At 40.1% G+C, this 15807-nt stretch overlaps 2 protein-coding genes across 3 annotated transcripts; both read right to left on the reverse strand.

Moving 5' to 3' along the window:
- Positions 1-249: 249 nt before the first annotated feature.
- On the reverse strand, positions 250-7888 carry oma1 (OMA1 zinc metallopeptidase). The gene is made up of 8 exons (XM_086048061.1): positions 7214-7888; positions 6326-6554; positions 5477-5650; positions 5289-5396; positions 3752-3880; positions 3268-3342; positions 1975-2124; positions 250-628 (listed from the first exon to the last, which is right to left on the reverse strand). Exons 1-8 carry the CDS (start codon positions 7525-7527, stop codon positions 341-343), a joined length of 1467 nt encoding a protein of 488 aa, XP_085904187.1. The 5' UTR covers positions 7528-7888; the 3' UTR covers positions 250-340.
- Positions 7889-8246: 358 nt separating this feature from the next.
- mysm1 (Myb-like, SWIRM and MPN domains 1) lies at positions 8247-15245 on the reverse strand. 2 transcript variants are annotated; one of them, XM_086046974.1, is made up of 19 exons: positions 15111-15245; positions 14687-14750; positions 14520-14590; positions 14317-14391; positions 14065-14173; positions 13891-13989; positions 12779-13260; positions 12568-12698; positions 12332-12435; positions 11674-11751; positions 11522-11592; positions 11366-11420; positions 11232-11282; positions 10533-10607; positions 10281-10469; positions 10079-10211; positions 9708-9813; positions 9305-9362; positions 8247-9207 (listed from the first exon to the last, which is right to left on the reverse strand). In XM_086046974.1, exons 1-19 carry the CDS (start codon positions 15164-15166, stop codon positions 8929-8931), a joined length of 2286 nt encoding a protein of 761 aa, XP_085903100.1. In that variant the 5' UTR covers positions 15167-15245; the 3' UTR covers positions 8247-8928. The 2 variants fall into 2 exon arrangements, with proteins under 2 accessions (XP_085903100.1, XP_085903101.1); XM_086046975.1 differs by having other exon boundaries at positions 15095-15158.
- Between the last annotated feature and the right edge of the window lie 562 nt (positions 15246-15807).

Genomic DNA, 15807 nt, shown 5'->3' on the forward strand with positions numbered 1-15807 from the left:
TGAAAATGACATCACAGTGAACTCACAGGTATTCGTGAGTTCAAAGAAACATTTTCTTCTGAAGGGCTATTTTTAGGGTGCTTATAAAACTTGAGTGTGTGCTATTCTCAAGAAATTACTGTAATTGAAAACAACGTAAAGAAGTTTTTCCACATTTTTAGGTTCAATTCAATGGACATTGTGCTGCTCCCTCTTGTCTGCAGGCTATTGCTCACATCTAAATGGCGGATGTTTGCTTTTACACTGGAATGAGGTTTTCTGGAGTTTATTCAGAAGTACAGGAAATTTTGGGGGGGGGGGGAAATACAAGGGTCCAATTTCTATGTATCACTGAGTAGCATCAGTCCCGTTCTGGAGGTGGCGTCACAGGTGATGCTCCGGCTTTGTCCAAAGCTTTATTGTCGCCCTGGCTCCCACCGGATGAAAACGATGGCGGGGATTGGGCGAGCAGAGCCGCGGGTGCCACCACCCCGTCGGGCACGTGTCGAGGCGAGAGTGCGGGGCCCGCGCCCGGTCGCGGGAGTGCCTTGGCGTCCTCCAGCAGCACACGCACGGTCTTGGAGAAGACGGCGCGGGGGTCGGTGGGCGGCAGGGCGGGACACACACAGCGTTCCCTCAATTCCAGCGCCTACACAAACACACATGCATACAAGAACCTGATCGATTTGAAAACAATGGCCGTTTCACGATATGGGAGGCGGATCGTAAATCCCTTAGTGGTCCGTGTTATGCTTCCAAATTTTCTTTTGAAGTCAAGACTCCTTTTGATTTTGAAGAATCGCCTGCCCAAGATTGAATAATCGTGGGCAATAAACTAATTGATGCTATTTGTATCTAACTTTTATAATCCATTTTTTTATTAGTTAAATGTATGATCACTGGGATACATTTTATCTTATTCAAGAATAACTATTTCATTCGTGCGTAATCATTTTGAAGTCATTTTTTATTGAAATTATTTTATTTGATCAATTTTATTGGACTGTTTTACTTTTTAGTCTTTTTTTATTAGATTTTTTTATTTTATCCTTTCGTGCTCATTTTATTTTATTTATTTAATCAATTATTCAAAGTTATTTAATGAGTAAGAATTTCTATTTCTATTTAGTTATTTTATTTTTGTCATATGTAATCGTTTATGTAAAGTATTTTCAAATCATCAATTATTTTATTTGTTTTGTACCCTTTTGAAGTGCTTTAATTTATTTGTAGTATATTTACTTTTTAAATGTTTATTTCACTTTTATCATTTCTCTCAGCATTTTATGTCATTTTAATGAATCACTATTCCCCTTGACTATTTTATGTACAGTCATTTTATTTGTTTATTCAGTTATTTTTCAATCATGCTACTTTTTAATCTACTACTTAATCATTTTACTTTACCTATATTTAATTTCGATATTAAAAAGATGACAAAGGTGGATTTTTAACAGACTATGCGGACGGCCGCATAGCTGTAGCCGGTCGCTTTTTTCCACTAGCCTAGCACTAGACAACGTAGGCAAGCACAAATTTGTGTTTAGCCATCTGCTCGTCTTTGCCGCTTGGAGAGCCAACTCAAGGTTAAAACACACACAAAACAAACACACACGCACACACACAGAAATAATGACTGTGGATGCTGATGCTTCCATAGGAGCTTCCGTCTAGCCCGCAGTTACGTCTGATAGTCGCTAAGCCACACAGCTCGCTCGCCTCCAGGATGTAAACTTAAGCTGATATCCTGTTTGGGTTTTTTTTTTTTTCGGAGCGGGGAGGAGGAAAAATAAAATAAAACGAAACAAAATAACCCAGTGCACCTTTGCCATCCTTCCTGCCCTCCCAAGCCGGCAGCAGGGAATAATATATCTCTCCAGACGCTTCATTAGCTCCTTGAAAAACTTATAAAATGTGGAGGTCCTACGTGCGGTCTTCTGGCCGATACACATTGTTTGTGTGTGAGTGTGTGTGCACCGTGAGGTGTTTGTGTACTTGCGGCACGAGGCGATCCAGTTGCGCCACGCGGTTCTTGTGCGACGGATGCGTGGACAGCCACTCAGGCAGGCTTGGCGCTCCACTCAGCTGCTGCCTGATCTCCATCTGCTGCCAGAAGACGGGGCCCGCACGCACGTCCGCACAAGCCTGAATGTACGTGCACGCACGCACACACACACACACACATGCCAAATGTTGTTATATAGTCCTTCGAAGTATTTGTCAAATTTCACATTTCAAATCACAAGATTGATCATTTTTACCTATTAGCTAGTGGGCTGTGACATCGTTTGTTTACTGTGACAATGGTGCCCCCATGTGGCACATTTTGAAATGACAGTCAATGAAGGTGACGTCGAGATTTGCTGTTGTACTTTATTTTAGTATTTAATGTGGAATAGTTAATAATAATTCATTTTATTTGTATGTTATTTATTATTTTACTTTTTTGTTGAATTCCATACTCAAGCATTTATTTATTTTGTTTCTACTTCATTGTTATGAATCAGTTTTATTAATGTACTTTACATTTTTCATTATTGAACGTTTCATTTGATTATTTATAATAATCATAATTTCCAAATTTATAATTCAAGGTGTAATCATGTAATTGTATGTCGTATGTAATTATTTAATACTTTTATTTTAAAAATGTATTTTTAATTGTAACTATTAATTTAATTAGTATATTACTTTATTAAATGTGTAATCCATGTATTCTAATTTGTAAACATTTTCATAAGTATTCCATATACCCAATTACTTTACATTTTTCCACTCATTATATAATCTATATATAATCTATGTAATTTAATTTGTAAATGATGTTTATATAAATAAAATTGTATTGTATTGTACTATTTTATATTAATCTAAATGTGTTTCAGTTGTATCACTTAAGGTGCTAATACGTATAATGTTTTTTTTTCTTCAATCAAGTCTTTCAATTGTATTATTTAATACGTAATCATTGTTTTGACTGTCCACTTTTAAAACCCGGTTGAAGACACACTTCTATTCGCTGGCTTTTGATCAGACCTGAAATTTTCGTCTCTTTTCGGTGTCAATTGTATATAGTGTTTTATGTTCATCTATTGATCAACACTTGTGTATTACGGCCTTTTTATTGTTTATTATGATCATTATTTATAGTTTGTACAGTGGTGTCACAGCTCCAGCCTATATAAATAAAATTGTATTGTATTGTATTTTTAAATGAATAGAATATATTTGAATGAAATGAACAATGTGTGCGGTCTCAGAAGCTGAAATCAAGTCAACCAAGGTTACCTTAGCCGCCAACTGCAAGCCGACCTGATCCGCCTCGGCCTCCAGCTTCCTGCTGTATGGACGGTTGAACATCAACTGCAGGGGCCGCCACACGCACGGGAGTTTAACTGAACGCCATTCATTCGTCGTTCATGAAATATTGACATATTTGTCAGATGTGTGGACTTAGACCACTATTGCGCTAAACTTTGCAGAGTTGGCCGAGACTTTTTCTCCGCCCATTCCCATGAAAAAAATGTCGTTTGACGGCAATTGACGTCGACGGCGCTCCCCGTTAGGATTCATGTTGACAGCGTTTTGAATTTAACGGCGCTCAAGAGAAAACAACCTTTTTTTTTTTTTTTTTAAAACAAACTGAGCTTGACTTCTGATTTCAAAGTCATTCATCAATTTTTTTCATGTGTACGTAACGGATTGCGTTCGTCCACTGCATACGGTAATACAATATTAATATTTCTATGAATACGCAGTGTTTGCCAGTCACCTGTGTGAGCTTGTCCTGGGCCCACTGACCCAGCAGCGCCAGGCTGTCACGGGGACACACGGCCCAGATGGCGGCCAGCAGGACCACGGACAGGAGGTCCACCACGTGGGACAGGCTGGCCTGCTCCGCCTGCGGGAGGACAAGTTGATGGAGAAGATGGAGGTCAAGGTGGAGGTCAGGTTAGGAGGAGAATGTGACCGGGCGGCGGGGGAGAAGTAGTGCGTTTTACGCAGTCCAACGGTGGAGTGAGTAGCTGGGCTAATCAGGCGTCCTGTGGCTCAAATTGCCTTTATCTAATTACAAGCCTCCTCCCGGCTTGAAACTCCCAAACGGCACGAGTTGATGGCACATTTGTTCACGCCGCAACGAGAATGGACTTTTAACGAGGCCGTAAACACTCGCCGGCCGCAACCTCACCACTGAAACAACATGAATGGGATGTTTACGCCGTTTCAAATGGCTTTTTAATGTGCTTAAGGTGGAATTGTATTATGATTGGACTTCATTTACCAGTAAAAATATTTGCAATACAAACAATAAAATTAGCTGAAGGAAAAAAAAACAAAAAACATTCTCATTCTAACTGTGCTCTGTTGTGTTTTAATGCTGACTAATGCATTTTATATGTAAGTGTTTGAGGTCTTTTTAAATCGGGGCTATATTTAACCACAATACAGTGCAAATTGCAGAAATGCATTATTATCATTACTGTTGTTACTTTATATTCATTACATTTTGTGTGTTCTGCCATTGAAGAAAGTATTTGTCTTTTCACAGTCCAGCCATTTAATCCCAGGAGTTTATTTGTACCTTTTTTCATATTTTTTGTCAAACGTTAGGGTAGAAGAGGGTCTGAAAATGTCTGGCAGTCAATGAGTTTAGTGTTGTTCTTATTATTATTTTTTTGATATTTAATTTGACCAGGAATTACTCAAAATGGACTAAATGTATTATCATTCTTATTATCATTTTAAATTCACATTTGTGATTTTTATTTTATTTTATTGAAGCTTTATTTAACCGTGAAACATAATTGTCTGAATTGATCAAGATTTTTTTATTTTATACACATTATCATTAAATTATTAAATGTATATGTAAAATAAAATGTTACAGGTTTTTTTTTCACTAAAGCTTTATTAAACAGGATTAGGCTTTATCAAACCAGGAAGTGCTGAAATTGACTAAATGTATTTTAATTATTAATAGTAGTAGCAGTAGTAGTAGTAGTAATTATTAAACATGTTTTAAAGCTTTATTTATTTTATTTTTTTATTAAAGCTTTAGTCAATCCACACTTTAAAAAAAAAAAAGCCTAATCTTGTTTGTTAAAAGACTTTGTAACTTTTTCTTTACTATTATTTGTACACCTGTATATACCAAAATAAATATGAAATAAAACATTAAATAAATAGAAATAAAAAGAATTTGGTGTTTGACGTTAATGAAAGCTAAATGTGATGGTAAATTTGAAGCTTTTACCATAACACCCTTTCCAGGAAGTATATTTGTGTGGTATATTTGTGTTGCGACTCACGGCGTGTCCCAGTAGAGCATGAGCCATCTCGTGTCCCAGCACGATGGTGAGCTGGTGGACATCTACCACAGCTTCCAGCATGCCGGTGAACATGAACACTTTGCCATTCTGCAACAACAAGCCCAAAACACAAACTATGAGTTTTAATCGGATTCTTTGAGATGTTGACGTGAAGTATGGCCGCCGACCGGGAGCACAAAGGCGTTGGTGTTGTCACTCTGCACCACGTGGACGCTCCAGTTGACGTCGGCCATTTCGGGGAGGTCCCGGTTGCGCCGGGCCAGGTGCTGTACCACCTGCTCAACAACATGGTGACGAGCGTCGGTCTCGGGGAGCAGCAGCTCGCCAAACTCCTCCATGTACTGCACACAGGAAGTATTCCATCGTTAACATTCATCTCCTCAATAATTGATTCTGTGGCTTTTTTGTGGGGGTTGTAATTTTTTTAGATACGGTTCTATTTCTATATCCATTTCAATTTTTTTCTTTTTTATTATGGAAAAAAAAAAAATCTAAACTTCACTTTAATTTTTTTAAATAGTATTTCTAGATTTCTTAAAATATTGTAACACTTCTATTTTTGTTTAAAAATGATAAATGATAGTATGGTCTTAAACTCCAATTAAATCAAAGTAGCAGAAACCGCTGTTGGTTTTGTGTTTTACAATTGTTACCTGTTTTTAGACTTTTTTGTGACTGTTTATTTCATAAAAAATATGTTTGTATATAGGTTTTTTATTTGTGTTTTGGTTTTCTTTTCCTACATTTTATTCTATTGAAATAACTGTCCAGCTCTTTCTCTCTCTCTCTCTATATATATATATATATATATATATATATATATATATATTTTCAGGTTTTTAACCATTCTCTAGATTTGTTTAACCCTGTGCTGATCGGTTGTTTTGACATTGTTTTTATGCTACTGTTACGAATGCTTAATTGTGACTTAAAACACAGGCTACACAGCAGATAAAAGTTTTACAAATAGCGATAGGCCCAGATTATTTCCATGAAAAACCATGGCGTCGCCTCACCGCCTCTGAAGTGAAGGCTGCCAGCTCCATGTAGTTCTTCCTGCTGAACACCAAGAGGCGTGTGCGGCCAGTCACCGGCGACTGGTCCAGGTGTGTTAGAAGGAGCAGGGCTGTGATTGCGGCGACCACGCCTGCGGCTGCTACAAGCCACCAGCGCCGCTGCCATGCCCACTGGCGGAAGAGTTGGCGCCGGTTGTCAGGCAGCGCCACCCACCACTTCCTTAGGCTCCTGCAGTAAGACGTCAAGTAATATGGTACTCTTGTATATTTAAAGGAAAAAAATATTTGTGGTTATTTCTTATTCTTTGCTTGAAAAAAATCTAAATGCCAAAGTACTTCTACTCTTAACTTTAGAATTTTAGGTCTGTGATTTGTCGATACTCCAATCCGATACCGATTTGAGTACCGAGCCGATACCTCGGCAATGCATTCAGGAAAAGAGTGTGCATCCGATTTTTCTCAAATTAATATAGAAATATACATACATCAACGTTTATATGTTGTTATATATGTTTGTATTTTATGGAGCATTCCAACCAAATCAGTGCCACTTTCATTTTGTAATATTAGTCCAAATAAACTCAAAGTTGAATATTTTTCTCCTCTTTTTTTTAAGCACAAAATTTGATGATACACATATTGAATATCTCAATGTGCATTGGTTCATCTCAGAACTTGTTTTATCATGTCAGTTTTTTTTTTGTAATGAAACTCTTAGTGGGTTTTTAGCCATGGCAATTACACTAATTGAATGGTAACTTTAAAGACAATACATATCAATGTGCAGGACGCTTTATAAAAATGTATTTTCATGTTATTATTGCCTGGGGATGTAAATGGCACCAATTTGGTTGAATGGCATATTAAACATGGCAGTTGCTCCCATACCTTCCCAGTATGATGGCCACGAGCTTTTGGACAGGTTTGAGCACCATCCAGATGAGAGGAGCGGGTAAAGCCCTCACCTGGGTCGAGGTACGAAACTGAGCCCCACATGATGGAAACTGAAGGCGGGAAGGAGTTTTGGACAAGACCGTCGCGGCGGTGGTGCCGTGAGGGACCAGAACGGGTCTGCCGGCGAGAGGGGCTCCGTGTCGAAGCCGGTGAGGAGCTCGCAATGAGCGGATGTAGAAGGAGAGAGGGCACACCTGGAGGTGTCTCGTCAGGTGAGACAGGGGAAGCCCTCTTAAGGGAAACATCATGGAGGTCTTCACTGGCTGTCAATGTCAGGCGGGTTCTCTGTAACCTTGGTTACATTTAACTGCGTTTCGATAGTAGGCATGTTTTATGTCGTTTAACCCAAATGGCTTTTGATTTTAAACGCATTTTAAGTGATATACGACGAGAACTATTACTCTCAACTTTGCCCGTGTCGGAGATTTTCCGGTTGCAAAATGAGTCCCCCCAGAAACAAGTCCGGAAGAAAGGTTTCGGGTGACCACCCCGGTCCAAAAATATCACATATATTTTTGATACATGTTTTCTATTCCGTTTCTGCCCTTAATAGTAGTAGTAATGTTAATGTAAACAATTACTACAACTTCATAAAAGCTGTAACTCCACACTCCCATATCCCGGAAACAAGTCTTTATGAAAAGCTCCGAGTAGAAACAAAGGCTCTGAGTTGAAAGTTCCGGTAAATTGGAATCTTGTTTTTAAAATGACTAAAATTACATGTTTTTACCATGGCGCTGTTATTTATAATGACATTTGTTTTCGTATTTCGCAGTAATAATAATTATAAACGGTATAACTCCTATTTACTATCTAAATACACTTATAAACATGTTCGTCAGAAGTGTTCCGAGTGATCACTGTCAAAATATTATTGAAATGCATATTTTATAACATGTCAATACTTGTTTGGAATTTATCAATATGTTATGACTATATTAATCAATAAGAGTAGTTAGAAAAAGAGCACTTTGCTGTATTACTTTGTAAAAATGTACAGCAAGAAAATTTTAACAGAATGCAAATAGACAGTTTATGCATGAAAATATACAGTAGTAACATATTAAACAATGCAAATGGTTTATGCATAAGAGTCATGCAATCACAGTGTGGTTCCATCTTTTGAGTGCCTTGGCCACCAGGGGGCAGTACATTACATGCACGTGTATGAAGAAAGTTGCCACAACTGCTCAGTCATAATACCGTGACTTGTTTGCTATTTATTAGCCCTTTTATGGCGTTTTGCATTGTTAGCATTAAGCACGCAAAGATTCCAAAGGCAAAGTTGTCAAGTTGTTTTAAATACACAATATATCATTCTCTCTATTTTCTATTCATTTTGATAGTCGACTAAGCACGCATGCAAAGTAAGCATTCACACTTGACATCTTTTTTTTTTTTAAAGTTTACTGCCACCATCTAGCACTCTCAGATTTTTGCTAGCAAGTCCAATTTAAAAAAACAAATAGGATGAGCATTGTTTTAAAAACCTGTCAGTCGAGTCACTGTGTATACAAATAAGCAAATGTTTCTTCCATAGAGTCTGTATTATTGTATGTACAGTATGTATTTAAAACCTCAATGGAAATATGCTCGTAAAATATAATGGTAAAAAAAAAAGTACACGTAGCATTTTATATACAACCACATCAGAGTAAATAGTCATGTCCAGTGGACAGCACAGAGCCCAAATGCAGTAGGGTGCTCGAGTGCATTTCGTCGCCTCCCGAATCCTCCTCGACATCTCCCGAACTCAAGGGTGCGGGCGAGTTACTTGACGAGTTGCTCTCCTGGCGCTCGCCTTCACCGGGCTGCTGTTGCTGCTGGGCGATGAAGTCGGAGAGGAAGAGAGCGTGGATTTGTGTGAGGAAGGCTTCTCCCTCTTCGTCGGGCAGCGGCTCCAGGTACCTGGCCAGTGACGACAGCATCTGAACGTCGGGAGGGAAAGAAGGCGGGGGAGGGGGGAAAAATGGTACATTATTCTTTTAAGAGCCATGTTAGGTTGATGGTTGTGTGTGCTGTTACCTTTTCCAGACAGGTGAGGTGGGAGTCCCTCCAGAAAAATCGCTCCATGTGCACACTCCTAGAAAGTAAACGTGAGAAATACACTAAGGGAGTGCGTCTCTCCAATAAAAGACGATTTGATGCGCATCTTGATACAATGGGTGCAATACGATACGATTAAAGGACGGTTTATGTTAAAGTGAAACGATTCGATTCAGTGGGATAACGATTCATTTCAATATGACGCGGCTCAGTTTGCGAGGGTATGATGGCAATGAGTTGCTTGATGCCATTTTACAATATGAACGAACTTGTAAGTACTGTTAATGTGGCATTTGCTTCCGCCCTATTAAATCGCCCAGTCGATAAATTGCTCGGGCGCTTCTTCAAACCAAAATGGTGGACATGGAGTTGGATTTCTCACCCTGGCTTTTGGGAGTACTTGTGGATGATCCACAAGGCTCGTCTTAGAGTCTGATCCCAGTCTGGGATGTCCTGTGATGGCAGGAAGTCAAATTTGTAGGGAAGCTCTGGGAAGAAACACAAAATGTTACTCAGTTAGACTCACAAAGGCCTTCTCATAATAGTATGCATTTATTCATATAAAATGGACACATTTTTTAAAATACTACCTATTTATTTTTGTAAAACACACACTATTATTATAACAGAAACAAAAGGTTTTTTTTTTATATATATATATATATATAATATTATAGTAATTACACTGCGTTTTCCTCTATCATGAAAAAACGTTTTTTTTTTTTTCAATTTGATGTTTTCTTGTCAACGTACTTTGCGGTGCCGTGGGCTCCTGGCTCTCCTTGACCAACAAGCAGGTGGTTTGGGAATGCGGGGAGGGATTGGCCGGGTCGTACGGGCTCACTATCATCCCGATAAAGGGAGCGCCGCCGCGGGAGAAATAACTCTACAAACAAAACGCAAATGACTAAACCAGTACTCAAGGAGGTGTAGGGCAACTTTTGTCGCACGTCACCTGGAACTGGTCCTGCGTGGTGATGTCGCGCACAGACGGGTTTGGGTGGAAGGACGGGTGGGAGTGGTACCAACCCACCACGCTGAAGCCCAGAGAGGAGAGCACATCGCAGGCCTGCGTCTGCGACAGAGGGTCCATCTCACACTGGAGACCCGTGCTCACGCTGTTGCACGGCTCCGCCGCACAGATCTGCACACGCACTCAAGTTACTCATGACATCTGTGGTCATATTTATTCATAAGTTAGTCCCACCTTCAACACTTTCTCCACCTCGTTGAAAGTTCCTCCAAGCAGACCGATCACCTCGCCTCGAGACACGTGAGCATGCTGACGGGCAATTTAAAGAAAAAAAAAAAAAAAAAAAAAAGGTCATTGCATTCATTTCATTAGGAATACGTGCTCAATTAGTTTAAAATAAATCAACAAAATGGATTACATTTCAGAAGAGGATGTTATTCTTATACTTGTAATAGGAATATTTTTGTCTCATAACATGCATTAATTCTTCTAATGCTACTATTATTTCACCGATAAATATTAAGAAAAGTAAGAAAAAGGTTTTAATATTGCTATTAAATGAGAAAAAAGTTTTTATGGACATAAAGTCTGTTTTATAAGTGGAAAAATTTGAATTTTAACCAAATTTATTTGTGCTTTTACAGGAAAAAAAATTGATATTTTACAAAAATGAAGTTGGATTATTATGACGAAAAAGTGTCATTTTAAAGCACAAAATGAGCATAATAGTATGATTTTATTGTTAAATAACACTTTTCTCTCTCATATTATTACAAATTAAGTACCACAAAATTATGTGGTTTATTTCTTAACTCACTATTGTTGGAAAAGGTAATAAACCTTCCACTTTAACATAACTTCATTCCTCATAATATTAAGACATAATTCCCATAACATTGCTATTTATTGTCGTTTGCACGAACGTGCACTCACCATGTCCATAATCAGCAGCGTCTCGGCACACACAATGACTCTGAATGGTTCCTGAAAAAATTCCGACATTTTTCAACTGTGCTACAAACGCTCTACTCTTTCAATGCGAGTTATTAAATGAGAGTCCAGCTGACCTGCGCCTCCTCTCCAAAGCACCTACATGGAATGAGCTGGAAGGGATCAAAAGACCTAAAACAAGTCCCAAGAAACATGGACGCTAAGCGTTACCAAACACAATGGACAACATTTGGAAATGTGTCTGTCGGGTGTGTCCTGTGTGCGCCGCTCACCCTTTGTCTCTGGACATTTTGCAGGCTTTGGGCCGCTCTCTATTCATGGCCAGCTCCTTGGCTCTAAGATGCTAACAAGAACAAAGGCGAAGGCGTGTACTAGTGTACTGAAATCGTGCATGTGCCGTATTCATGTGTGTGTGAGAACACACCTCATATGTTTGTCCCTCCAAATCTTTGGCGTCACACCAGTTTCCCCAAGTGTCCCTGACGCGCCGCTTCCTGGTCCGCTGCCGGCAAAAAACACAGCCAGGAAATTGGTGTGTGTTCATGTTGAAATGCAACAATAATCACAATAAAACATAAGACACTGTGGACACACTTGAAGAATCATTTGCACATTCATATTCCTGTAAAATAATCAAAAATAGTTTTTTTTTCTCATTTTACAATTTGATTCTTGTCTATGGGCTATCACATATTTTCTCCTGCAATATTAACTATTGTAAAATTAACCGTTTTTGTCTTGTAATATAATGCTTTTTTTTTTTTTTTCTTTTGGAAGGAAAGGCAAGGGAGCTTTATTTATATAGCACATTTCATACACAAGGTAACTCAATGTGCTTCACATAGTTAAAAATACCACGGTTAAAAGCATAATAACTAAAGACAAAAAAAAACAAAGGGCAGAAATAAAAGTTAGCTCACTAAAATTAGCGACAGAATATACAGTGCTAGAAAAAGATTTAGGAAAACGTATTTTAAAAATGCTATAAAAGACACAGTTGCAGTTCTACAAGAGAGCCTAAAATGGCAGACGAGCCGCGTGGCCCGCAACCCGACAAAGGACTCCAAAAATGGCCACCGTACCATACTCTGCAGCCTCTGGGCCAGCTGGTAGGCCTCCCGCACGTCTTTGCCCTCCCTCTGCTTCGTGCGGTCCGCCACCCTGGGCCGATTATACACCGCTTGCTCTGAAAATTGGAAAAATGTCATAAATAATTAGCAAGAACGAAAGAAAGACAACCAACGAATGACCGAATGAAAATGCAGACGGTCGTAGCGGAGGGGTTCCGTAGCACCAATTAAGCGGCGCAGGTTCGTACCGCAGTTGAAGTTGATGGCGCCGACGAGCTCCAGGTACGTGTGTATCCTCCCGATGCAGTTGACGTCGCCGCAGTTCTTCAAGCCGGGCCGCACCGACGTCTTGTTCAGGTACTTGGGTTTGCTCTTCAGCCTGCCGAACCGCCACATCGGCGTTAGCATTCCACACGCTCCTGCTGTGCGCTACGTACTTTTAACGTTTTCGTGCTTCACCACTGGTCCAGGATGTAGTTGCGGATCTTCAGGTATCGCTCGGGCGTCTTGGAAGGCCGTCCCTCGAAGAACTCCGGGATGGCTTGCTTCTCGTCCTCGCTGATGAGCCCCACGTCCAGCTCCGCTTCCTGCTCCGGCGCTTTCAGCTCCTCTTCCTCCTCCTCTTCCTCCTGATATTCTTCCTGTCTGTCGGCCTCTGCAGCTTCCTCCTCCTCTTCCTCCTGGGAACCTGGTGACGCTTCAGCTTCGGCTTCTCCTTCCTCGGCGGGCTCCTCCGAGAGGCCGAGCGAGGGCGCGGGCGGTGGTCCGGGCTGACGCTCGGCCCCGTGCTCGCCGCAGAGGTCGTCGGTGATGTCCACGTCCTCGTCCTCGTCTTCATCCAGTCTCTCCATGCGCACCGTGTTGGCGGAGTTGAGCTGAGCGGGTGGCGAGGGCAGCGCGGCGCCTGTAGAGGGAGCCGCCACGCCCGGCGCCCGCTTGGCCTGCGGGGCGGCGAAAAAGCAAATATGGGCTTGGTTGGTGTTGTTTTGAGAAGAAGAATTACACAAATAAAATACATTTAAGTCTAGTCAAGATAGATAAGTGAAATAATGCATGTAAAATCTTTTGAGATTAATTTCTTTCACTATTGTTTATTTAATCTTAGGTATAAAAAAAATGTAAAAAATAAAGTGAAAAATATTAAAAGAAATAAAATATATTATGAAATAAAAGCACACATAAAATATGTTGGACTTCTTTTTGGTGAGGAAAAAATCTTGATGGATTAATTCATTTAGGGCTGCGATATATAGAGGAAAAATATCGTCATTGCGATAGTGACACATGCAATATTTATATCGCAACGACGCACAATAACTTATTACTTAGTGCTTATGGAATTGTATTCTTTTCCCTGACTTTGACCAATCACTTGCAACCTTAAATGCGCATCAACATCCAAAAACAGAACAGTATCTATGGGCATTACTAACACTAAATAAGATAAAATTCTTCTGCAAAATCAACTTGGATAAGTAGGCATGACTCATAATACTTAAATCATTAATGTCGTTATCATTTACTATTAATACTCTGATGCAGTTATTTCCAGTGAAATGAGCACGACTCACCTTGTGTTTCAAATACTGCCTGGCGTAGTTCTTGACCTGAAGGACGCTGCGGCTGCCCACCAACTTAGCGATTTTTGTCCATCTTCGTCCAAACTGCGCCTACACGCCAACAAGGCCGCCGACATATTTGTACGTTAATGATTTGATAATGATGCTTCATTTTTAAAAACATACCAGCCCCTCTTCAAACAACTCTTTCTCCTGTTTGGACCATCGGGATGAGTAGGAGGTGGAGGAGGAGGAGGAGGAGGAGGAGGAGGAAGAGGAGGTCTTAGCTGGAGACCTGAACAGAAAGGCAGCACATTAGACACATTTAAATAGTGGTTGAATGTAAATGTACACTTTTAATTGTTTGTATACAAATATTAAATTGAGCAACCAAGTGAATTTGTTGTTATATGCTGTTTCCATGTGTACTGTACTTACTTCTTCACTTTAGGCTTATTGTTAGCATCACTGGCCCAAACATGGTTAGGAATCACCTGTCCTTTCAGGTAGTATCTAAAGGTAGTTTAGGTCAAAAAAGGTCAACCAAGAATTTCCTCAAAAGCTGATAAATACTGATAAAACACAGACAATGGGGCCTTAGGCATGGTGAGTTCACTTCCGTGTGGGGGAAAAAAGGATACTGCTCCTCCAATAGCATTCTGTGGATGGCTTCTCGGTTTTCGTTGCTGATGGAAGTGTCCAGCTCCCAGGGCTGAATCGCAAAAACATATTGCCAATATAAGCAGATTCAGAATGTATGAAAAGAGGAAAGTGCGGTTGGTAATGGTGTAATAGCTAGGTTTATTACCAGAATCCCCGTGTTGTTCTTCCAAGCAGACTGCTGCTGAACCAACCCTCCTGCATCTTGCTCACTATTATAGAAATAAATAACACATGTTCAGAATCACACACTAGTCCCTAATTAGTATGCAGTGGACACTATGACATACACACTTAGTCAAACTAAACTACAAAATGGCGAAGTCGCTATATATAACACATTATATTGTGTATAGGGAGTGATTTCAAACAGCCATTTACTCACTGAACAATGAATGAGCATTCAGGATATGACAGAAGCCTAACAGCCTCAACACAACTACGCTCAGCTTTAGCTTAGCTCGTTTCACTGAAAATACTCGACCGGGAGCCCGGAAATTTAAGTACGAGGGAGCTCGTGAAATAAGAAAGCCATAAAAATCGACAATTATCGGACCTTAGAAGGTAATTACCCGATATTAACATCGAACTCGTCTCCCTCGATGTCAACATCCACCTCGTCCTCCATCTTGAAGGATGAACGTAAACAGCCAGGAGGTGACCGGAAGTGACAGCGTCACCCTGTGGCTGGAGGGACTAACTTCGCCGTGAATCCCCCCCTCCAAAAAGTAGCTTCAGCTTCGTTTGTAGTTATGTGGTTTTAATTGTGATGAATTTTAAATACAAAATATTCCCAACCCTACAAATGCTTAAGTAAATCCAAGATACAGCCTAAGATGAGCAAATACCACAACACAGACGTGAGAGCGACTTCATGTGGCCGGAGGGACGAGTTTACAGCTTACATGGAGTACTCAACGGAACCGACAAACGGAGCTTCGAGGTTGCGAACGGACTGTTTGTCATTGAAAGTTTTATATTTGGGAACTGCAAGAGATTTTCGTTCAAATATGTACAGTAATTGTGACTTTAGTAGTAGCACAGCGTTTGTGATAGCAAGCTACGACGCTTTACGTACAAGCCTCGGGTTACGTCGCCGACGTAGAACGTTACTCCATCGTAAACCGAGGAACCTCTGTAATTTGATATTATTTCAACGATTAAAAACAAGATATTTCCTTTTAGTTTGACATATGTGCATTGGCTTCCGTGATCCAATAATAAATCAGACGAAATATGCATTTGTCTTCACAGATGCAACATTGTGCC

The sequence above is a fragment of the Filicampus tigris genome, chromosome 12 (genome assembly GCF_054856515.1).
Source record: "Filicampus tigris isolate MCC_2025a chromosome 12, RoL_Ftig_1.0, whole genome shotgun sequence".
NCBI lineage: Eukaryota > Metazoa > Chordata > Actinopteri > Syngnathiformes > Syngnathidae > Filicampus > Filicampus tigris.

What these genes read in the sequence shown, in the direction of transcription:
- oma1 (XM_086048061.1), bottom strand. Translation starts at nt 7,527, where the DNA reads ATGATGTTTCCCTTAAGAGGGCTTCCCCTGTCTCACCTGACGAGACAC. An exon ending in GTGGCCATCATACTGGGAAG is followed by an intron (nt 6,555 to 7,213) that starts GTATGGGAGCAA and finishes GTCTTACTGCAG; the next exon opens with GAGCCTAAGGAAGTGGTGGG. An exon ending in CCCAGGACAAGCTCACACAG is followed by an intron (nt 3,343 to 3,751) that starts GTGACTGGCAAA and finishes CGGCCCCTGCAG; the next exon opens with TTGATGTTCAACCGTCCATA.
- mysm1 (XM_086046974.1), bottom strand. Translation starts at nt 15,166, where the DNA reads ATGGAGGACGAGGTGGATGTTGACATCGAGGGAGACGAGTTCGATGTT. An exon ending in AGAACAACACGGGGATTCTG is followed by an intron (nt 14,591 to 14,686) that starts GTAATAAACCTA and finishes TTTGCGATTCAG; the next exon opens with CCCTGGGAGCTGGACACTTC. An exon ending in GGCAGTATTTGAAACACAAG is followed by an intron (nt 13,261 to 13,890) that starts GTGAGTCGTGCT and finishes GCCGCCCCGCAG; the next exon opens with GCCAAGCGGGCGCCGGGCGT.